The sequence below is a fragment of the Phaethon aethereus genome, assembly GCF_964289735.1.
Source record: "Phaethon aethereus genome assembly, chromosome: 9".
In the NCBI taxonomy this organism is placed as follows: domain Eukaryota; kingdom Metazoa; phylum Chordata; class Aves; order Phaethontiformes; family Phaethontidae; genus Phaethon; species Phaethon aethereus.
In genome coordinates, this window is record NC_138585.1 from 23,286,475 (window position 1) to 23,310,597 (window position 24,123).

Genomic DNA, 24,123 nt, shown 5'->3' on the forward strand with positions numbered 1-24,123 from the left:
GGTCAGCAGTACAATGCCAGCTTTAAACAAAATACATGCAGGAAAGCCCTTAAACATACAGCTCTTTTATCCCCAATGTACATGGTCCATATACGTTGGGAAGTGGATAAAACCCCACTTCGCTGTAATCTCTCTACTGACCAAATACTTTTCAGTGACCTTTTTGACAACCTATATTGTCAACAGCTACAAAGAGTTTTGTTGGGCAATAAAATACTAACGAAAAGGTTGTTTGAAACCCAGTGACCCATGTAAATGTATGCGTGCATACACACATAGACGACACGTGCATGTGTACATAGACATGTATGTAGAAACGTCAAATAAAAGTTACAACCCCACTGTATCAAAGCGCAGCTTCACAGGGTCGGGGGAAGAAGCTCTGATTTTACAAGCTCTAACTTTGTGAATTTCTCAGATTTCCCAAGACAGATGTCAGTATTCCTTTCACTCGTAACCCTTAGATCTATAGGGCCGATCCATGGGATAGGGGCTACTTAGACCTATAGAAACTCATGCCTCAAGATACTTTTTTTTAAGCCATCTATGCCTCAGAATTCCTGACGATCTTTTTTAATTATAATTTATTATCGTTTCCTCCTTTTTTTTCATTTTTAACAAGGAAAATCCATGCCAAACCTCATTCGCACAACCCTAGAGGTGCAGGCGCAGGAGCTGGAAATTTGGCAAGCGGCAGGCAGAGCCTGGGGTGGGCACGGCGTGCGGGGAGCCGGCAGGAGGGAGCAACCTGCCCTGGCTGCTGGGGTGGTACCCACAGACCGGCGCGGGGCTGGCGGTACAAGCCGCGTCACCGTGCGCACGCAGGAGCGGTCAGGACTGAAGCATGGCCCTGACTTGGGCATTGCCTGGTTTTAAAAGGCTGAGCCGTGCGAGCGTGATTTTTAATAGGTCTTGCCTTGAAGCTATATAAGTCAGAAGTTCCTGAAACCAAGGCAGTGCCGATGTCAAACCGAGGGGGCTTTTCAGTGCATCCAAAACGCTAATCAAATAATTTTTTTTTAAATCAAATTTTAAAATATTTTTTTTATTCCTTCCCCCCCCCCCCCCCCCCATTTTGTACTGATAGTTCTGTTTTGACTTGGTGCTTAGATTCCACATCTGGTCACTGTGAAATCCCAAGGAAGCTCCTTGTCTGGGTCTCAGTCACTGCATGAACAGCCTGCAAAGGGACTGGCTGGGTTTCAGGAGGCTCTGACGGTGACCTCTCACCGCACTGAGATGCCAAGGCAGAACTCGGACCCCACCTCAGAAAACCCTCCTCTGCCCCCTCGCATTGAAAAGTTTGACCGAAGTTCTTGGTTACGGCAGGAGGAAGACATTCCACCAAAGGTAACACTATCGCTCCTCACTTTCAGCACGTCAAAGAGGCAATCCCAGAGCTCAGTCCCCACAGGGCGGTGCTGGGCTCAGCACCTCCGGCAAAGCAGAGTGGGCAGGACAGAGCCCATCCCCGCGGCTCCGCGGCGGGTACCGACCTGCCCGGGGGCTGCGTTTCCCGAGGCAGGTTTTGCACAAGATGCTGGGAGCCGCTCTCGGCTGCACCCACAGGGCTGCAAAATAGTGTTGCCCTCCAGCAAAGAAGGTTCTCGAGCCCAGAGAGAAGCCAGAAGAAATTAATTTCTCCTTTCCCTAGGATAACAAACAACCTTCTGTTTAAATAGAATTATAGGAACATAAAATTTGTCATACTCAATAAGATGGGTCCTTTCTAGTCTGGTACCGTGCCTCCGGTTGCAATCAATATTTGATGGAAGACTTGTAAGGCCTCCAGCAGCTTTATACCTTCATTGACATTTTGGCAGCATCTGGCAGTACCTCTTTAATTAAGACTCTTCTGGACCAGTATTTCGATCGCGTTGTTTATACACCTTCATTTTGGAAAAATTATAACTTGGCCATTAAAGTTCCCCTTACAGTGAATCAGTGCTCAGCCTGGGAGGATTTTTACAGGTGACAAATTGATGAGTGAGGCAGTATTTGTCCCTGATTGAGAGGCAGTTTTTCTGTGTATTAACAAAGTAAGTGGCTTGTCTTTTTAAGAGCGGAATACCAGCTACCAGGTAAGCCTTGCTGTGCAAGGGATCTATGGTGGTCTGTCACATGTGTTAATAACGTTCCTATTTCTGCTACCGCTGAGCAAGAGGAGACGTCAGTGCTCACCCGAGAGGGAAAGCAAGCCAACAGCTCCTGCAGTTGTTGATGTGCTTTGTTCCTCCGTAGTGCAGGAGGGTGGTTGCCTGGTTTTCATCTAATTTTGAAAAACGCCTTGCAATGTGAAGTTGGCTTTTGCCTTGAGTCCTTTGAGAAGGGCATCTCGTAACTGCAGCGATGCACTACGTGGTGAGACCACAGCACCTGCTTCTTGGATAAAAGGTGTTTTTCAGCACTATGGGGTATTTTTCCCCTTGGCTGAGGCAACACAAGCTCTGGAAGGGGTCCCCACCAGATCACATTTAAGGCCATCATGTCGGCAGTAATACCAACGAGGAGTCTGACTTCACGTCTTACTGCCCGAAGTGGGTTGATGTATTTGTAAGCAGGAACGGACGGACTGCCCCGTGAGGCAGGGCCGGCTCTCTCTGTGGTCCGGGCTCTTGTTTCTGCCGGTGCTTACAGCTGGATGCTTCAGAGGAAGGTAGAAAACTCCCCAAGTCCTGACTGCAGAGTACCCTACCCAGAGGGGAGATTGCTTTTTAATGAGACAAACTGTAGCTAGCGATGCCACAGAATATAACACTCGCTAGCTCGCCAAATCTTTTTACCTTGCCTACCATCTACCGTAACTATGTGTTTGTTCTCAAAGAAAGTAAAAGAAATCTAATCCTTTTTTTGCTAATCCCACCGAGCCCGTGGCCTCTCTGTTACCTGGTGCAAGGTATTGCACAGGGAGTATCGCCGTGCCTCTCCACGTCGGCCTGGCTGGCGGGGGACGAGACCACCGCGCCTGTGGCCACGCGGCAATGCCCGTGTTCCCACGGGACGGGGCAGGGCTTCGGGGTTCCCCGCCGTAGCACTTGTAGGCTGCGGTTGGCTTTGAGTTTCCGCTGGCGGCGTTGGTGGTGAGCCGTCCTGCCGGCAGCGGGGTTTTGGCAGCGGCATCCAAAGCTCAACGGAGGTCATGGGGTTTGGTTGCAAGTGTTAGGTGGGTCAGTCCGGACCTTCCCACTGTCAATCCTCTTGTTTGTCCATCAGTCGACACCTTCTCTCTGCTGGCACGTGCTTTATCCGAACTAGAGATGCGAAAAACTCCACTGTGGCTGCTGAAATGTGCTTCAGTCTGAATTCTATCTTAAAAACTACTTTCCTGGGTTTTGTTAGATTTAAATTACATATATATATATATGTGCATGCATACATTAATTTTTGAAAAAGTAAAAGCCCTGTTTGATGGTAGCAGGGCTGCTCTGTGTGCTGCTCTGGGGTTCCTCTGCCCAGAGCATCCCTGGCTGCACCTTTGCAGCTCCTTTCTGTCTCACACTCAGGTGATTCCTTCTAAAGGCTGAGAGCTTTGTATTTTATAATTGCTATAAATATTGCCTATCTCTCAGTGGGAAATCGATTGTAAATGAAGTCTTAAGGCAGTGGTGAAAGGTGATTTTCAGATGTTCCAACGGCCACCTGACGTGGTGGGGCAGACTGGGTGACGGTGAATGTCTCTCTTCTTTTCCAGGTGCCTCAACGAACCACTTCCATATCCCCTGCTCTGGCGAGGAAGAACTCCCCAGGCAATGGCAGCGCCCTGGGGCCCCGGCTGGGCTCCCAGCCCATTCGGGCAAGGTACGGGCACCGAGGGGATGGGCAGGAGTGATCCCGGTGTGCTACCGCCCGTGCTTCTCCTGGCATCACCTGGCTGGGGAGCCGAACGCGGGCTGGGGTTTAGCCCTGCTTTTGCTGACTGGTAACAACACGAGATTTGCAATGCTGCTCTTCTGGGCAGAGGTCAACTGTGTGAGGTTTCACAAGGCCAAGTGCTGGGTCCTGCACTGGGGTCACAACAACCCCATGCAACGCTCCAGGCTTGGGGAGGAGTGGCTGGAGAGCTGCCCGGCGGAAAGGGACCTGGGGGTGCTGATTGACAGCCGGCTGAACATGAGCCAGCAGTGTGCCCAGGTGGCCAAGAAGGCCAGCAGCGTCCTTGCCTGTATCAGAAATAGTGTGGCCAGCAGGAGCAGGGCAGGGATCGTGCCCCTGTACTCGGCACTGGTGAGGCCGCACCTCGAATCCTGTGTTCAGTGTTGGACCCCTCACTACAAGGAGGATGTTGAGATGCTCAAGCGTGTCCAGAGAAGGGCAACGGAGCTGGTGAGGGAGCTGGAGCACAAGTCTTATGAGGAGCGGCTGAGGGAACTGGGGCTGTTCGGTCTGGAGGAGAGGAGGCTGAGGGGAGACCTCATCACTCTCTACAAGTACCTGAAAGGGGGTTGTGGTGAGGTGGGTGTTGGTCTCTTCTCCCAAGTAACCAGCGATAGAAGCAGAGGAAATGGCCTCAAGTTGTGCCAGGGGAGGTTTAGACTGAGTATTGGGGAAATTTTCTTCATGGAGAGAGTGGTCAAGCATTGGAACAGGCTGCCCAGGGAGGTGGTGGAGTCACCATCACTGGAGGTGTTCAAAAAACATGTGGACGTGGCACTTCAGGACATGGTTTAGTGGGCATGGTGATGTTGGGTTGATGGTTGGACTTGATGGTCTTAAAGGTCTTTTCCAACCTTAATGATTCTGTGATTCTTGTAGGCTGGGATGAACTTTCTCATTCATTTACTATTTTGTACCGACACCAAAGGCTGTGAGCACTTGGGTCACTGGAGGTTTTCCTCCCTGGGCTGAATGCATTCCTGGGCATTGCAGGGTTTGGAGGTGGATGCATCTGCTGCTGTGGGATCAAACAGGAATTTGGGCGCTCCCTTTAGTGGAATTCAGTTCTGGTTCTCCCAGTGTTGCCCCTTGCATATTAAGGGGATCCATATAAGCCGGTGGGGAGATCTCAGGGATACATACCATACGTTTCCTACGCGCCAGAGCAGCTTTTCACAGATAACGACTAAGGAATGTGCTGGGGGACAGACACTGATACAGTGTGGTGAAATCTTCCTTAGATGTAGATCAAGGATTAAATTCCTTTTGGCTTCCTAGGACTCGGGCGTTTAGCTTAGCCAGATCCAGCTCTCCGGCACGGCAGTGTGCAGGGCGCGCTTTAGCGCACCGAGGAAGGATGCTGCGCTGCATCTGACATCTTCCACGTCAGAGCTGTCCCTGGGCATGTTTAAAACGAGCAGGGAAGTTGACAGGCTCTGCTTGGAACCGGATGGAAAAAAACATGGCTTAGTCATGCGAGAGCTTGTCTCTGGTTTGCAGAGCATCGTGGGCACATCTAGACCTCAGACAGGCAAATCTCAGGGTAAATACGTGTTCCACGTAGCCGTGCGTGATGGAGCTCTTTGCTTTCTTCTCCCTGCTTTGTCCTTTTAGGGTAAGGTCAAAAGATGAACACGGGGATGTTCATAGCTGTGTGCCATCACAAGTTTTCAGTATAGACCTTTCTTTCCAGCTCGGTGTTCCAACCGTATGTCAGCAAACTCACCTACAGCGTGCAGCAGCTTACGGTAGCTGGCAGGGGTAGCAGAAGGAGGAGGGATCTTTTTTATTTGGTTGTTTTTTTTAAGCTAGACAAAAAACATTTATATCATGGTTGGTTCCTCTTTCTTGCTCAAGGCTGAATTCTTGAAAACATTCTTTTAATTAGCTGTTGCTTGAAGAACAATTTAAAATGCGGAGGGATACTGGACTGCGTAGTCCTAGTAAGCGATGGTATTGAAAGTAAAAAGGATAATGGGAGTCAGTGGGATTCAAGTTGAGGGTTGCCCAGTGTTTCCTTCAGCCTCCTGGTCCCAGTCCTGGTCGGGACAGGTAAATACATTAATATTGTTTTATTCAAACACATTTCATTATATAATTTAGCGAAGGACATGTCAGCTGTACAACATGAGCTGGAGGCCTTCAGTTTGATGAAAATTGAAAATTATTCGGATGCTACTATGTCCGTTAAACTAAGGATTCAGTGAAATGGTTTCACATTTCATTTCTCTCACAGTAATGTAGCAGTTCTCCAATTTTCCTTTTTAACCATCCCTCCTATTGTTTCTTGATTCCTCCCATGCATAAATGTAAATAATATTAAAATACGCTTTCTCTTACTACCCTGCTGTAAGAAACGAGGGGATATTTCCCTGCACACAGAAAGCTCCTGTCTTGCTCTCATCATTTTAATACCCTCCTGTGCCGTTGCAAGGTAACACCAGGCAGGGATTTTATGTAACACCCACGCTAAGCAGCGTCCAAACGATTGTGCCAGCGACCCCGGTATGGCAGCGGGCCTTTGCCCAATTTGTACCATTGCGGTCGTTCCTCAGAAGGGACGCGGCGCGCACACTGCGCACCTTGCACTCCGTGCGCGCAGCCTCCGATGGCAATTGCGTTCCGTCATGTGGCAGTGTTACCGCGTCGGTTTTATGTACGGAAGGTCCCAGCTGGACTCAGTGAAGAAAGCTTTCTGTACATTTGTAACAGGACTTTGAATAGTAAGATCACTTAACGGGAATGTTGTGTAAAAACAAATTGCATAACCCTGCATGAAAATGTCTTCAGATGTCATTTCTGGGCCAAATAAGAATTAATTTCCTAGAGGCATCTGATACCCAGAGAGATATTAGTCACTCTTCGTGTATCAGGGATGCTTTTTATTCTAGATCTGTGTATGTTGAGAAATCAAGGAAGAAAAGTGGATATCCGATGCAAGTTTGAAGTGAAGCCGTGGAAACTGGGAAGTGTAAATAAGTGGCAAAAGTAATCTGGAGCCTCCTTGCGAACTTGAGATCCTTTCCCCACTGAGAACTTTAGTCTTTCTCTGTCTAACAGCAATTTGCAAATTCCTGCTTTTATGATGAATATTGGTGGTTGATTCAGGTAACTTCAGCATTGCACATCTACCAGCTGAAAGGGAATTCTGAGCAAGGAACCTTTTAATTTTTGCCGAATTTGGCAAAAGAAGAGTAGAAACCTGCCCTAGCCAATTTTTCATCATGGTTGTGGTCTACCCCGGTAAAGATGTTGAGTGCCTGATTCAGCTCCCACGGGTTTCAGTGGGGCTTGCAGGCTCAATAGCTTCGGGAAGACCTCAAGCCATGTCTTCTCCGGCAGAAAAGGTGTCTCCTCACCTTCCAGCTCTCCCTGTCAGGATGGGAAGGATCTGAAGCCCCGGAGGAATGTGCGGCACTGGCTGATTGTGACCCTCGCTTTTGTGCTCCCGCAGCAACCCGGACCTGAGGAGGACGGAGCCCATCATGGAGAGCGCGCTGCAGAGGACCAGCAGCGGCAGCTCCTCCAGCTCCAGCACTCCCAGCTCCCAGCCCAGCTCCCAGGGAGGGTCCCAGCCCGGCTCCCAGGCTGGCTCCAGCGAGCGCAACAGAGTCAGAGGTGAGGTGGCTGCTTCTTGAACACGTCCCTTGACATCTGGGGCACTTTCTGAGGCCGTTGGATAAGCAGGAAGGGCAAGAGGCCTGTGATCTCATGTTATGTTTTTTAAAAAATGAAAAAATCAAAGGATTATCATTACTGATGTACTTCTGCGGCCAGCTGGCCTCCCTGCAAACAGAGGTGCCGACGCTCCCTTTTGCCTGGACGCTGATGCAGGGTGCCCACGGCAGCGTGCGCTGCTCCTGCACCCTACTGAAGCGTTGCAGTGCCCAGTAACTTACACAAAAGGAGATGGGGGCTATGCTGTAGGGTAAAAAAAAAAAAAATACCAGCATGCTTCCTGTCTTCATTAAGCCAAGCTCACTTCTTCTGTGATGGTTTCTTTGGGATTGTGTTTCCCTTTGGGTGGGTATCTCTTGTTTCTTTTTTTTTTTTTTTTTTTTTTTAGCTTCATGTTTGCGCAAAGCCCAAGATGAGAGCAGAGTTGTGAATTAGCCGATAAGAAGCTTTCTCTAAAATGCTTTCACCAGGCAGCCGTGTTCATGCTGGCTTCATGTTCCTAGCTGAATTGTCTCCTCTCATCTTAGAGCCACTCTTAGAGATACTCCATTCCCCTGTTTAATCGCAGTAGGAGTTGCTAAAGCTCGCACAGCCCATACATCTGCATTTCTGGCACAGCCCCGCGGTATAAATCCCCAGGGCTGAAGCGCATTAAAACAAATGCTGCCTCCACACTTCGAATTTTTTATGACTTTGCTCTAAGATGACATGTCTGTTGTTGAAATCCTCACTTCCCTAGGTAGTCAGTAAAAGGAGTTTATCGCCAGTTCTCCCATTTGGTTTGGTTTTGGTTTTACTAATGAGGAATCCTGTGGAACAAAAAATGTCCTAGCAATGTCAGATGCTGCAGAGCTTTTAATTTCTCACGTGCCCTGCTCTCTTGCAGAGTGAATTTGTTTCTTTAGCAGAAGAAAGGGCAGTCACGCTGCCAGAGGGCTGTCTGAGGAGGCTGGCCTGGATTATGGCTTCTGTCACTCTATGGAGGGACACTCCATATAAGTCAAGCAGAGAGGAGCAGGAGGATTTTTCAAGACCACAGAGGCAAAACATAGTGAAGCTTTTATTAGTTGGACGAAAATTACCTATTTACAGGTCATCCAGTCCTGCCCCTGGGATGTCCTTGTCTGCTTTCACCAACGTCTTCCTGCACTTCATGGGCAAATAGCTGGGGAAGGGGCTGCCAGTGCTCTGACACAAGGGGGAGGACGATGAAGCCCCCCATGCCCACCCGTCCTGGGCGACAGGATGCAGTGAGGGCTTTCGGCAGCATCTTAACTCCCACTCTCTCCGCTTGCCTTTCGCCCAGGGAACGCCAAGCCCGAAGGGTCCCCCGTGCTCTCCCACGAGCCCACCAAGGTAAAGCAGGAAGACAACAGGGACGTGACGCGACCGAGCCGACCCGCTGTGAGTCTGAAATTATTTCCTGCGGGAACGTTGCCAACCGGCTTGGCCATGTTTCCCTTCAGTGCGGTAGCACAACCGCGGGGACCCCAAAAAAGAGGCTAGTACTGTTGCTCCTCCAGTGGAGAGACTGGAAAGCGGCGGTATGGCGAGAGCCCGTGGGAGATTTGAATGCTTAAGAGAGTGCATGGGTTTTTATCAGGAGCCCAAGTCTAGGAGAAAGCACTTAAGCCTGTATTTTCATGTGACGCAGATGCTTAAGGGCTTTGCTAGCTTGGGTGCGGTGATTGCCGATGGCACATTGTTGTGTTCCGTGGTGCATGTGCCCCCGCAGCAGCCCGGCGGAGGGATGCTCTGCTCGGGAAGGCTGGGCGACCGGCCCCCGACAGCCTTCGCAGCTTAAAACCAAACCTGGTAGTGGTCTTTGTACACTCCCGTTTTATTATTCTGAGCAAAATCTCATCTGAAGTGTTTCCTCCTGGTTTAAGGCTGTTGACATTTGTATTTTAAAACTGCAGAGTCGGCCTAATAACGAAATGAATTTCCACTGCTTCTCTTTTTTAATGTGTATTAATGTTTTGTTGATATTGTGTTTTTTTCTCTACACTCCACAGCGTTGAGCTAACAATTCTAATTTTATTTCTAACCTGCTTGCCCTTCCTCTGGCTTTTTCCTGTCCCGATCTGTTTCCTCTGATGCTGATTATTCTTCCTTTACCCACAGAGCTATAAGAAAGCTATAGATGAGGTTAGTGATATCTTTTCTCAGTGGGTCATACCTATGCAAGGTTGACTAGTTAGTGCTTAATATCGAACCGGGTTTTCTTGGTACTGACATTGAAAAAGGTGGCGATGCAGTCTTGGGTCAGACGGGAGCCCCAACGATTGCGTTTCGGCATAAGGGAGCCTGCCCGTGGGGAGGGGAGCGGCGTTGCTGGTGTGTGCTGCTCAGCCGTGGGCTGCCTGAAACCCACTGGCCTGACCACTTGCATGGAGGCCGTGGCAAGAAGCACCCCAACTTTCGTGCGCGGAGCAAAGGGTGCTGCCGTCGTCGGGCGTATTTGACGGAGGAGGAGCGAGAGCGCAGGTTTCTGGCGCCAGTGGAGGCGGTCCGGCCAGCCTGCTCCGCTCACCGCATTCTGCTCTCAGCCGCAGCCCCCGGCCGCCCGCTGATTTCAGTGGGACCACCAAGCGCTTTTGGAAATGCATCTTAAGGCTAATTTGAACGAAGGCGCTTGGCAAATAAAGGAAAACAGAGCAGTGGAGTACAGTGGGGAGTTCATTCTCATGGACCAGGCCATCAGCCGTAAAGCCAGAGTCAACAGAGCCATCTTGGATGTTGATGGGCCATACTGGTCTTCATCCATCCTCTTAAAAATATGAGAGTCCTGAATTACACCACGTTCACCATATGATAATATTTTAAAAGTGTACGCATCTGGCGATGGTGAATGTTTAAATGTTCGTGGGAAGGGACCAAACGTTCCTGAGTTGGCATTTAACTTGCCTCACACATGCCTTGCTGTGCACACACTGCTTATACTGGTAACTGGGGGGCTGTAATGGCGAGCACCGGTATCGGCAGCCTCTCCTGCAGACTCTTTCCTCTAAAAGTAGAAGATGTGAAAGGAGGAAGATGTGCCGGTTAGTTAACTGGTTCTCTTGGATAAAACATGAGCAATGCATTTTGTTTAATGAGGTGCTTTGTTAAGAAAAAAGCACATAAATCAGTGTCGAAATAGAGGCAGCGTGTGTGCTAAATTCAAGTTCAGCGAGCTATGTGATTTTGGAAACCAATCTGACTTGATTCCACCAAATATTAAATGTCAAGAAGTCTTTGTAATTAAAAGCAATTAAAGAGCACTGATACTGCTAGCTTATGTATTATGTCACCCTCAATAATAACATTTCAAACACATGTGAAACTACAGAGCACTTGCTTTCTAGTTGTCAGATTGTTTTTGGTCCAAGAGCAACTCAGTGAAGCTGTTTAATCCTACAAAAGTGCTCATTACTTAGAGAAAATGATAGCATCAAAGAATTAACCATCCCGAGGCAAAGCTTTAACTAGGAAATACAAGTTATCTGATGATATTGTCTGGGAGTATTATTGCTGTTATAACTTCCAAATTAGTTATTAAAAACTAATTAAGCTGATTTTTTAAATTATTGCCTGTCTTCTAGTGATGACCAACGGAGGCTGATAGGGTGCCTTGAAGCACGTTAGCCATGGAAGGTGCAAAGAACGCAGTAACTTTCACCGTCCATCGCTGTGATAAAGAAGGGTTTGGTGCTAGTCCTGCACTGCAGGAATTTCAGCTGCAATTTTAAGTCTCTGATATGCAGTCCTGAAGTCCTTTTTAAAGTTGAGAATGCTCTAATCCAGGTCAAAGACAAATGCTCAATAAAGAGCCTATGTTATACTCTGAATGGAAAGCATTGTTAAGCTGTTCAAATTTTCATTGATTTTTATTTAGGAAAAGAAACAATCATATCATAGAAGTGACTGCAGCGCTAATTAAAATAATTTGTTGTTATGATGGCAGATTTGACTGCATTTCAATCCCAAACGTGTTGGCATCGAAAATACTGTTGTAATACCACATTCTCTCTTTAACCGTGATACAGAGCCTTTCTTTAAAGGCACAGAGAGCGCCTGGATTTCGAGAGAGACATATAATACCCATCACAAGTACCTGCTGGGAAGCAGGGATTGATCCCTTTGTTAAAAAAACAGGGTTTTTTGGTATACTGATATTTACGGGTCTGATGCAAAGCCCTCTGATGTCCGTGGGAGTCTCTGCTCTACGTCTGAGGCCGGGCAGCGCAGACCTGGGAGCAGAATGTGCGGCTGCCCACCGGTGGGAGCCCGCCGGGAGGTGTGGGTCACCAATAACCAAAGTACAAACTCCTTGCAAAATATTCCTGCTTCACATTTAAAAAAAAAAATAAACTGGGTTTGCATCTCAGCCATAGAAGTTTTCCATCGTTTTCTTCACGTGTCTAAGGGATAGATTTTAAGAGCTCCCTTTGCAACCGTAATTAATATTACTGTAGTCGCCCTGCTGGAACGGTAAACTGGAAATGCAGTAAATGAGAGTATGGCCGTAAGACGATTGTGGAATTTAGTCTTTTTCAATGAGTTTCTTTCTCCCTAATCCTTTATCTCTGACCGAATGCACTGATGCCTACCTCGGTCACTAATGTAGGGAGAAATGGTAAGACTGACAATTGCGATGCTTTGTTCGTCATGTGCATGTCTTGTGCAACAGAGTTCTCTAACCCATTCTAATTCGAGCTCTCATGCTTTTCTGCCCTACTGCTTCCCCCTGCATTGCTATAAAAGCATGTAAGATAACAAAAAGTCTCTTTTCTACACGGTGCCTGCCATGTTCCTTGTTTTGAAATAGCAGTGTCTACTTTATATGACTGTCGGGTCTGAGGCCTCATCAAAGTCATGGTAAACTGAAAAATTATTACTAGGCTTTGGGACTGCTCCTATCTTTTCTTGTTTCAAGGCACTTTTTTCTTTTTTTTTTTTTGCCCTTAGCTTGTAGGCTGCCACATTTCACATAAAATGCTTAATGGGTCCTGCCAAGGGATTTTTTTTTTTTTTTTTTTTTTTTTTGATCGTGTGGCTGACTACTCAGAGCTGTGACTCCAAAGTCTGGCTGAGCTGGCCGCTTCTCCTCGTGCTCCTCACCGCCTCTCGGCAGCCGCCTGACGGCAGAGACTCACCACGGAAGCAGCTCTTGATGTGGGGATTGCACCACTCCATAGGAGATGCTGTCATTGCTTCCTTCCCAAATGCATTTATTACAGAATAAATACAATTATGGGGTCTCTTGGAGAAGTTTGAAAGAAGAGAAAAACCCTGCAGGAGAAATTCTCCAAGCCAGTCTTTGAAATGATGTTGTTTTCCAGTTTACTATGATGGTGACTGAACTTCACCTTTTCCAACAAATATAATTTTGTCGTGTATATACATATAAGTGTGTGTATATATATGCACATACACGTTCCAAACAGAAAAAGAAGAGGGTGGCTATTGATTTTTCAGTGACCGTAAATCAGTTTTGTTTTGTTTAATAAATGCTACATGCTACAAACATCGTCTTACGTTTGTCTCATGTTTGTAACGACTCCGTAAAGCTATTTCTTGTTGCTCGTGCTGTTAGCATTGGCTTTTGAAGAGATATATGTGACATTCTCCTCACTTTAAATATAACAGCCCTCTCTTTCTTGGTTTCTTGCCCCCATCCCCTTTAGGATCTGACGGCCTTAGCCAAAGAGTTGAGGGAGCTGCGCATCGAAGAAACCAATCGCCCCCTGAAGAAGGTGACGGACTACTCCTCCTCCAGCGAGGAGTCGGAAAGCAGTGAGGAGGAGGAGGAGGATGGGGAGAACGAGACGCATGATGGGACTGTGCCTGTCAGTGACATCCCACGGCTTATGTAAGAAGTGCTTTCTTTTGGGGTGGCAAACTGTGAAACCGTGGCGTGTCGTGACCTGGAGGAGCAGTAGCTGTGATACGGGAGATGTCCAAAGCGCGTCGGTGTTTGGTGGCTGGCACTGGGAACGATGTCACAGTTGCAAGGGATAATTTACTCAGATGAGTCTTTTTCCTGGTCCAAACTAGAGATACTTAATGGGACAAACTGGATTATTTCCACCGCACGTTCAGTGAACTTGGACTCCAAGCTGATGGACCTGATCCTGCTGATGAGCAAGGCGGGTTTTTGGCCAGGGTGGATGCGTCTGACCTCATCCACGCCTCAGGTCCTGCCCACGGGGTTGGCGCATTAAAGCTCTGCCTGCTCTTGAGTCTGGTCTTGCCCCAAATCAAGCCATGCTGAAGTGCAGTACTTGGTGGCCTGCCCAGTGCCAAGCGGTAGAGCCAGGATTATAATAATCCTGAATCTTTGTCTTTGTCTTTGAGTTTTGTCCTTGGCTCAGTCACTGCACAGGCAGCAAAACGTGGTGGACTGAAATGTTGAAATGAAAAAGTCAGGAGGCTGTTGTGTCCCCACCATAGGTCTTGGGACACTTCTCAGTATCTCTGGATGTGGGAGGAGGGCAGCATAGCTTCGACACACACAAAGCAGCTGTGGTCACGCAGAGCGAGCTCACGGAGCATCACCTGTGCTTTGCAGCACTGGCACTGCAGGGCATTTCTGGGGGCTCTCCGCCTGGCAGCGGGGTCGAACTCCTGCCCCTTTGAACTCGCAGAGGAGTTGTGGGAACACTTTAGGGGATTATTTGCATTTTAATCGGTTCTTTTTGCATTCTTCCTGCTAAATGAATTATTAGTCGATACAGGTGTACCTGGCTGTGGCGGGGCATGGAGCAGCAGGGAAGCCGTCTGGGTGGCAAGGAGACCCAGAGGGTCCATGCTACGCAGACTGCCAGGCTTCTGGGTTGGAGCTTCCTTCCAGCAGAAGAGGAAAAATCAGAGCTCTTGGAATTTGTTGGAGAAAGTCAGGAAATGGAGGGATTCCTATGAATGTGCCACAGTTGGATGGGCAGTCACGCGTGCGAGAAGGGGCCTCAGGCCGCTGGCAGAGGAGGAGTTTAATCAGGAGTGGTTAGTCTTTCCACCAAACACCTTGGGTTTGACACAGCACTTTTCCGTGGATAAAACACCTCACTGAACGCTTTGCAGCCAGAGGTGTTGGACAACAGGCATGGCGGTGAGATGGATGCCCCTCACCTGCTGCCAGCCGAACGCCGCTTGTCCCCTAACGTCCTGTCGATGAACGTGCCCCAGAGGCTGAACATGGAGATGCAAACCCTTGCTGTCACAGTGAGGTGGCAGGAGCTCTGTCCCTGTCTAAGCCTTCAGGGGTACCTGCAGGCATGGCTGCGCTGCTGTGTCTGGGGAAAAAGAAGATGCTTGGCTTTACTCCCTTATTTCACAAAAGAAACCTTAACTCAAGCTCAGACTAGATGTAGTTGGGCATTTTTCTATCAAAGCTTTGTTTTTCCTATGTTCAGTGTTTTTCATTAGAAACTGGGACCGAGAGAGATCATCTCATCTTCTCCTGCACCTTCCAAATGATCTTTGTATAACCCATTTTTAAACTTCCCTGGGCATCCTCCCTGAGCACTGGGCTGCTCCTCATTCCAGCTCTGTCCAGGTCTCTCCTGCTGTGGGATAAGCCCATCCATCACTTTGTGTCCCAATCCACAGGAGGGACCGTTTAGTCCTTCCACCTCTGCAGGTACCTTTTCTCCATCTGAAGGCTATGATGACTCCCTTCAGCTCCCTCTCCTCTGAGCTGTGCAAGTCAGCTCTTGCCCGTGTGCAGGGTTTTCTTGCAGGGTGACATTGAAACTGCGCGCCCATGACATTTGGGACCTTGGGGCCATCGCAGCCATTCATTCACTCACTGTATGGTCTCAAAATTAACCTCCTTTGTCTCTGCTTTCTTATTTCTAACACTGGAATAATTGTGTTATTTTCTCATCCTTTGGCAGTGCTGAAAAGCTAATGGTAGGAAGGTGTGAGCTCCTTACGTGAAAGGTGCCACAAAAGTATGGCACGCTGTTGTTCAGAGCCCTTGGTGATGCCTGTCCAGTCGTACGTTCGATACGATGCAGGCGAGGATCCGTCATCGAGCCGGTCCCACCTTGGGGTCGCGGGGCTCACATCTTGCATTGGGCCAGTAACCCCGTTGATTAACGCAGGCTTGCTTCGGCTTTTCACGCTACCAGGCTCCCTCGTGAGCCTCTGCGCATTGACAAGTAGGTGTGCACGGGGTTGACGTGTCAAAGAGTGAATTACTTCCTAGTGAGGGAAAGCAACCGGTCTGTATGGCTTTTAAATGCAAAGTAACAGGTCTCATCAGCAACATCTTCATAACCACCGCCGGCATTTTCTCCTGCACAGGCAGGGCTGGGTAATCCAGAGGCGCTTCATCATTTGCTTTTGGCTTCATTTGAATTATATTTAAGCAGCTGGTCTGATAAGAATGTAATAATAAAGTAACGGCGGCTGCTCACGACCTGCGACATCCACTCTCAGGCAGTCCTAAAATTTAATGTGTGTGAGAATGAATTCCAGCCTCTGTCTTGAGATAGAAGCACAGAAATGAACTCAAGGTGAAATAATGGGTGAGGGCTCCATTTTCACCTGGAAAACAGCAGAAAGCTACAGGACTCAACTTGTACTCCTGCCCGCACCTCCTCCAAACCCCATCCCCTCCCTTGTTGCCTTCTGTCATCGTGTGCTCTGATGCACTGTCCCCTTTTCAGGGGTTGAGATGGGGAATAAAGGGAGTGATTTTTTTTTTTTTTTTAACTTTTTTAAGTAGAAAAAATGCTGTAAACTAGAGCGGGACTGCAACTCCTCGTTCCCTGTTCGCCAAAGCTCCCCTCATGGCACCTTGGGACGAGAAGGGCCCTTCTCGTTGGTCTCCGAGCTCTGCCTGTAGTGTTCCAACCTGACCCTGCTTCTGTATTTCTGACAACATAAATAATTTCCCCATACATTTAAGTTGGATGTATTTTCTAGTTTTTCTTCCTGTGAGATACAAAGCCTTACCTTATTGAAATAATACTGTGTTAGAGGATTTTTCATCTAGTTCAGCAAAGGAAGTATTCGTCATTAATGCTTTTCCATTCTGTCCTCAGACCAACAGGAATTCCTGGAAGCAATGAGCCGTACAACCTGGGAATGGTGACAACCCATGGGCTGGAGACTTCCCATGCAGATACGTTTAGCAATATTTCAAGGGAAGGGACTTTAATGGTGAGGGAGGTAAGTTGTAAAACAAGTATTTCCATGGAGCATCTTCAGGAGGTTTTGCCCATGTAAGCACAAAAACTAACAATGCTGTGTGTCCGGAACACAAAATGACTGAGTAAATTGTGCTCGTTAGTGCTGTCGTAATACAATTTACGCTCAGAGCAAATGTGACAAGTGCAAATGTTTCTCAGAACTACAAACAGCAGTGAATAGTAATGCCAGGGCACGGCGGGGAGGATGCTTGTACGAATGACTCTGCTGTAATCCCACAAGAGCTCCAGGCAACAGAAGTTAGCTTCAATTTGCACCATTTAGTAAATACACTTGGAACCTGGCCCCAAGTCTCCCCTTTTCTTCCCGACCTTTGCCACCGTGTAACTGAGAGGCGTGCGGTGCTTGTAGAGCATTTGGAGGCTTCGACCAGGGGCTGGTCCTGCTCGGGGCGGGCCACAGCCCCCTCCCCACCAGCCAGCCGTCTGGCGCTCGCCCAGCGAGCCGGCTGCGGGGGGCACTGGGCGTCCTGCTGGGACGCGAGCCCCCGTCCCCAGCTCCGGCGGCGGGGACAGCCCTGACGGATGGTGCTGCAGGAGTGAGGCAGGGGAGGGCTGTGGAAGATCTCCCCCAGCGTTTCTCGGTTTCCTCGTTGCTGGAACGTGCTGGTGACGCTGCTGGAGACGCAGACGGGTAGCGGGTCTCCTGATGAGGGGGCAGGAGGCTCTGGCAGTCGGTAAAACGGGGGAGTCGCTCTCCTGCCGGCATGTAAAGGAGGTGGATCGGAGGGGAGAAGGAGGGAGGGCAGGCTGAAGTCAAAAATTGTGAAGGAGGAATGTTTAGATCAAGTGCAAACTAGGCTTGAGCAGCATTTTAATTCTTAATTCCATTCATATAAAATATTCACATACAAAGGGAAAAAAAATGAATGCAACTTTGAAAGAGAGGAAGGAGGTGGCAAAAGAAGTCGCAGCGTATTTGCTGCCTTCCTCCCTGGCTTCTGGAGCTGGGCGGCAACGCGCAGCCCACCTAACTAAGCCCTCAGTGGTGCGGAGCTGTTGAGAGCAGGGACCCCCGCAGCCTCCCTCTGCGCAGCCTTGTAGCAGGGAGGGTGATGCGGTTGAGCAGGAAGAACAAGTCACCGCCGGAACAGGCAGACACTTCTGAAATGAGCTTGGTGTTAAGCATCACAGCTGTAAAACGCGTGCCACACCGGCAAGGCCATTTGAGAAATGGAGAAGAGTTCGAAAGCCACGGGTGGGAAACCCCTTTGGGAGGAGGGAGCGTGGTAAGAAACCCAAACTGCAGACTCGTGCTGGGTGCTTACTCTTTGCTCCCCACCACCGCCGTAGCCGTCAGAGGACAGGCTTACTGAGGTCGGCGGGCTTTGGGCAAAGGGCTTTCGCTCTTTGGTGGGATGGCAAGGTGGGTGAAGGCGATGGTAACAAGCGAGCAAAAGATAAATGTTGTCGGGACTGGTCAGAAACTTGGGGAGCCTGTTCAGAGGGAGTTTTTCACTAATCCCAGTAAATGGGCAACTCTCTGGAACAATCTCATTGGTGTGCTCCGGGTAGGTGGGGTTCATCAAATTGGCAAATACCTCAAAACGATAGGCAGGGAAGGGAGAAACTTCCCTGCCACTGTCTTGCACGAGGTGGGTATGGAGAGGAAGGGGAACCCCGGGGACCTTGTGCACAGAGCAAGATGCTGGTCGTTCTGCCGAAGTTCTGCCGCTGCTGCCGCTGTTCACTGCTGTTTTGGGTTACAGAAACATGTGACGGGGGCTGTGTTGGCATTTGCAGTCAGACTACTCGCTGCCGTAGCCGTTAAGGCTAATGCTGATCAATGGGTCAGATTCTGCTGCCGCCGTGGCCAGTGGCCACTTGCGGGGAGAGCTGGCCATGGGGTTTGCACCCATGGTGGCAGGAGCAGAATCTGCCCTGCGTTCTTTGTCTCAAAACGATGGTGATCAGGCGTCTCTCGCTGTAACATGGCTAATGACTCTGTATTGACTTTGTGATTAATCCTGTCTTTATTTCTCCTGGGGTGGGGGGGTGGTTTGCTGCTTGCCAGATTGCATGGGGATGGAAACAGAGAGGGTCCTTCTCCTGCGCTTGCTCTGGGAACTGGGGGACTGCCAACAACTTGGGTTTGTTTGGGGTTTTTTCTCTTCTTTTTCTCTCCCCCCTCCCTTCTCTTTCTTCCTCATGCCTTGTGTCTCTGCAGACCTCTGGTGAAAAAAAGCGTTCTGGCCACGCAGCCAGCAATGGCTTTGCAGGTCACATCAATCTCCCTGACCTGGTGCAGCAAAGCCACTCGCCTGCGGGCACGCCGACCGAGGCCCTGGGGCGAGTCTCCACGCATGCGCAGGACATGGACTCGGTGCCTGAAGTAGGTGGTGGAGGGCTCTTCTTTCTCCTTTGCATCGCTTTAAACAAGTATTAACATCTCTGCCCCGTAAAGGGGCTTTCCTGCTTCCCTCCCTGGCTTTCTTGGCTCTTCTCTCTGTTTCTGGTCTGTGTGGGTGAGTGCAGTGGAAATACAAGGGAATCTGATGGGTTATTGCTATGGCTGATGGTAGAAATTCATATTAGGTCTTCTCTCAAGCCCACCAGCTGGAGTTTTGGTGGTGATGGCTTGAATGCTGCCAGCTGATGTGAAAGCCTGCCTTTTTTCTTCTTTTTGCACTTGGAAATAAGAGAAAATTATGAGAGTCAGAGATGCTATTAACTTCAACTGGGCCCAGCTTCCACCCATGTGATCTCTGATACTTAACGTGACTCAAAAGCTTAGCAAAAACCAAAGTCAACAAAATTCTGGATGGTTCTTCAGACTGGCAAAAATCTGCACAGCCTTGAAACTGTGTGTTTCCAGTCATGGCAAAGTTATTTCTCCCTGGTAGCTGTTTTACGGGGGACATAGAATCACAGAACCATTAAGGTTGGAAAAGACCTTCAAGATCATCAGGTCCAGCTGTCAACCCAACACCACCATGCCCACATGATTGAACATTAACATTGTAGGAGGTATAAAAAGTCCCAGAAAGTACAAGATGTGGCACATAAGACAAGGGAATTGGTGTTTCTTCCTTGTCATCACCAGCTGTGGGAACCAGCCACAGACCTCTTTTTCCTGTGAAAAATCAACCCATTTGGTGCTAAATAAGCTATTTTATTTAATTACTTTATTATCATTTTGTTGGTTAGGCATCAAAAGTTCTGTCTTCGCATTCTCTTTCATATAAATGATGTATTCATTTTACGGCTTCCTTTTGCTATCAATATAAAAATAAAAATTGCTTGGAATTGGGCATTGCTAAAACGTACGAACAGATGGCGAGTGACTTGACCTCAAGGTTTTATCCGTTTCCTCGTTGCCTCCAAAAGCGGTGTTGAGAGAGTTGATCCTGAAAGTAACACCTTCCACGGTCATCCTGGGACTGCTTAAACGCAGGCAGACAGTATGCAAAGATTGGGTTTAAAAATATTCGTTTATAGAATACCAACCAAGAAAATCTTTTCCATTTCTAAAACTGCATTTTTAGGGCTGACTGAGCCAGGAGTGGGTGTAAGTGGAAACTCGGGGATTTCGTTCGCGGGCTTCCAAGTGACTCACGGTGCTGCGAGCAAAGGGAAGGGAGCGAGCACAACCTCACCCTGCAGCTTGCTGCTGTCTCTGTAGGCCACCACGGAGGTGCATGGGCAGTTGAATAGGACCTGGAGGAAGATGAGGCCTTAATATTTAAATAGGGGACTTGGAAGTTATTAAAATGCCAGCTTCTTAGGAGAATAGCTGAATCTGAGCAAAGAAAAGAAGTGCTCCGTGTGTTGGAATGAGGCGTTTCTTCGTAATGCATTTGTCGGAAAGCACCTGGCTCTCAGCTGGAGAGCATCCCTGTAAATACTGGATTTTTCCCCTCCTCGAATTGTTGGTACTTAATGGAAAAGACATCCAGTGCAGGAAAAAAAAGGTGGATGTCTTGGATATGAAAGAAGCACAAAATAGTGAGTTTATCTTACATGGGCACACAAATATGATGGCATATTGTGTATGTAAATGTGGTATCTGTTCCTGCAGCCTTCCCTGCCTCAGGCTGTTAACTCCTTCCATGGGTCTCGGTTACCATGTGCTTTCTGGAAATCCATCCCATTTCTATGGAAACAGGCAGGCTGCCAGGGATGTAGAGACGGGAGGGAAGCGGGATGCGCAGCCTGGTTTTGGCAGGCACAGGGCACGGATGCCGGATCGCCCGTGGATGCCAGCCCCAAAACACCTGGAAAGTTTTTGCTCTTAAATCTTTTTGTCACCCGCCGGAGGACAGGTACGAGCCCAGCCCCGTGCCAGCGCGGTGGCGTTCCCCGTGGCACGGGCCGTCCAGCCAGGGGCTGCGGCGGTGGCGTCGGGCGCAGGGAGCAGCCGGCACGCTGGTGACTCGGTGGCGTGAGGGCTGAGGAAGATTGACTTCAGGGAAGGAAGAAAAATGTGAGCGGTAGCGGTGCTGCAGAAAGACTTGGGTTTTGCTGCCGTTACAGCTCTTAGCGGGGATCGTGTGTAAAGCATATCCTGGGTGAATACTGGAGTAGGCCCGAGTATCGGAGGCGTTCTCGAACACCCCCGCTCCGCAAGCTCTCCCTGAAGCACCGCGTGGCTCACCCCAAGCCTTCCCCATCTCCAGCGCTTCAGACCCTCCTGAAACCAGAGCAGCTGGGGTGCTGAGGGGCATTGCTGGGCCCGGCTCAGCCATGGGTGTGAGGACCAGCGATAACAGCCCAGCAGAACAAAAAATAGGCATTTTGCCGAAGAGCTGACTTTTCCCCACTCTCCCGGGGGCATCAACGTGTTGGGCTCAGCCCAGCAAACCCCTAGATAACGGGTGGCAAAAGCCGAGCAGTGTTACGGCTGTACGACCTCTCCTGCCTGCGCTTTGCTGGTCCTAAAATAGACTTCCACGGCCTGTTGAAACAAAATCTTTGCTCAGGCTGTGCTGGTTAGCGTTTGGCTTCGGCACAAGGAAAGCAACAGTCCCACCTTTGCCCGCTCTGAGTTACCCTGGTGGTCGCCGGTCTGTGCCAGCTGCGCCGTGCCGGGGCTCCCCGGGGCTCCCAGCGCCGTCCTGCCCACCTCGGCTGCAGGCGGGAGAGGGGAAAAGCAAAGCCTCGCCTGCCTGACGTCCCGGAGCGGGCTGTGCGCGCGTGCTGCCTGCAGACAGGTTGGTTTGTACCTGCACTGACTCTTGCCCCTGGCCCTGCGGCTTCTCCGCTAACCGGTCTCATGGCTGTGCTGTGCTTCCGCCTGCGAGACGAGAGCAGAGCCGGGCCCTGCTCCGCTCCTTTTCTGTTGCTCGTGGACACTCACAAATCCAATTTAATCTGTTTCCTGATCAGTCATGGGAGAGGAGAAGCGAATGTTCATAGCTCGGAAAGGGCAGCGCAGGGGCAGGCGCTGGGCCTGCTAATTAGACAGTCTTACATACACACACCTACACAAAATTATTGTTATTTCAGTGCTCTGAGCTCTGTCTTTGCCGTTTCTTTTCCAGTATGGTATGGGAAGTAGCACCAAAGCCTCTTTCACCCCTTTTGTGGACACCAGAGTGTATCAGACCTCGCCTACTGATGAAGATGAAGATGAGGACGAAGAGTCATCTGCTGCTGGTAGGAGGCAATGGGGCCGGTTTGAGAGGGGAGGGCCTCATGGAAACCAGGTCATGGAGCCTGAATAACCCCACTGAACATCTTCTACATTTCACTTACTCATGTCCAAACATTGCTCATGTCTACATCCTTGTGCTCTCCAGTCTCCGTCCGACTGCTTCTCTCCCACCAGTGAAACACCATTTCTCCTGACCAGAAAGGTCCAGGAGAAAACAGGGAACAGCAGAAGTCCACCCACTCATCTGCCTGGGCAGCCAGGAGAAATGTTCCTGGCAGAACTAGGAGGTGGTAATCGCTCCAAAAAGCTGGCAGTTGCTGAGAAGTCATTGCAAATGGCTGGATCAAATAGTACGGGTCAGCTTTGTAGGCAGCACTGAGGTTTGGGGACATCGCCTGCTGACGGGTTTGGTGGTGGTTCCAACCCATGAGGAAATCCTGAAGAGCCCTCTTCAAACTAATAGTTCCTAACATAGTGGTGACATCAGAAAATGAACCAAGTATTGTCTTCCTATTCCAAAAAACACCCTGACAGAAGAGGTACATACAATAAATCCATCACACCTTGCTGTTTTGTTGTGTTTCCTTGCAAGCCCTGTTCACCAGCGAGCTGCTCAGACAGGAGCAGGCCAAGCTGAACGAAGCCCGGAAGATCTCGGTGGTGAATGTCAATCCCACCAACATCCGTCCCCACAGCGACACCCCAGAGATCCGGAAATACAAGAAGCGCTTCAACTCGGAGATACTCTGTGCTGCTTTATGGGGTAAGCCCCTTCTCACACTGTGCCCTCAGCAAAGCCCTCCAGAGCGTGTGGCTGGCGATGAAACGTGGATGTGCCATGGCAGAACCAAGCCTTTGGTTGTTCCCTCCTCTGTCCCGGGCGAGGCTAATGTCGCCGAGTCCCTGCGCTGTAAAAGTGACCCTTCATGTTCATGGGAAGATCACAGCCTTAGCTGGGATCAGTCTCTCGGTGGTAGCAGAGGTGAGCTGGGGCTGTTGTCCTTGGGAGCAGCCATGGCTCCCGGTGCCCATGGCATTCTCTGCTTCAGGTGTCAATCTCCTGGTGGGCACAGAAAATGGCCTGATGCTGCTGGATCGAAGCGGACAAGGGAAGGTCTATAACCTGATCAACAGACGACGATTTCAACAGATGGACGTACTCGAGGGTCTTAACGTCCTCGTGACAATATCAGGTACGTCTCTCGTGCTTTCACCCCATCCTTAACCTTGGCCGTATTCTCGAGCAGTTCCAGTTCAGACGAAACCTGCTCACCACTGTCAGAGGGAGGCTCCCAGGGGAGGCTGGAGGTGGTTTATTCCGGAGTCAAAGGCGTTAGATCTGCAAGAATGTCTCCAAGAGCGATTTGCTCCCCTCGCCTGCCGGCTCCACTTCATCTGCAAGGCTCCATCCTCCTTTAGCAGGGAGGGGAGGGTGCAGGGTACAGGCAGGTACCCCAGCAGGGCGGGAAATCACGGCTCGAGGGGACAGGGAGCTCTGCTTTTGGGTTTCTTTGGCACTAGCCAAGGGACCCATGAACTATGGCTTCAGGGCCTCAGCTCAGACCATGCCTGTGCTTGGTGCCCCGAGCATTGCGAGGGCCACGGGCGTGTTGCCGTCCCTGGGTCCAGCCAGGAGCCGCAGAGCTCTGAGATCAGACTCGTGGGGTGATTTCTGTCAAAAAAGCGAAAACCCTGTAGTCCAGTCTCCCCGGAGAGCGCCCAGCACCCTCCCTGCAGAGCATCCCCGTGAAGCATACGGGTGGCGGAGCTGGGGCAGAGCCT

General features: G+C 49.7%; 1 protein-coding gene across 8 annotated transcripts in view; it reads left to right on the forward strand.

Moving 5' to 3' along the window:
* Nucleotides 1-24,123, forward strand: part of TNIK (TRAF2 and NCK interacting kinase) — a gene marked incomplete at its 5' end in the record, with an annotated part of 164,796 nt that overhangs the window by 130,486 nt on the left and 10,187 nt on the right. For 4 of the 8 annotated variants that reach the window (XM_082003813.1, XM_082003817.1, XM_082003815.1 and 1 more), the window contains 11 exons: nt 1,111-1,350; nt 3,692-3,798; nt 7,328-7,491; nt 8,858-8,955; nt 9,676-9,699; nt 13,221-13,405; nt 16,584-16,710; nt 18,916-19,080; nt 22,229-22,343; nt 22,934-23,104; nt 23,391-23,534. In XM_082003813.1, coding sequence (XP_081859939.1) covers nt 1,111-1,350; nt 3,692-3,798; nt 7,328-7,491; nt 8,858-8,955; nt 9,676-9,699; nt 13,221-13,405; nt 16,584-16,710; nt 18,916-19,080; nt 22,229-22,343; nt 22,934-23,104; nt 23,391-23,534 — 1,540 coding nt within the window. The remainder of the gene's footprint in view (nt 1-1,110; nt 1,351-3,691; nt 3,799-7,327; nt 7,492-8,857; nt 8,956-9,675; nt 9,700-13,220; nt 13,406-16,583; nt 16,711-18,915; nt 19,081-22,228; nt 22,344-22,933; nt 23,105-23,390; nt 23,535-24,123) is intronic. The other 4 variants (XM_082003814.1, XM_082003818.1, XM_082003816.1 and 1 more) reach the window with 1 other exon arrangement.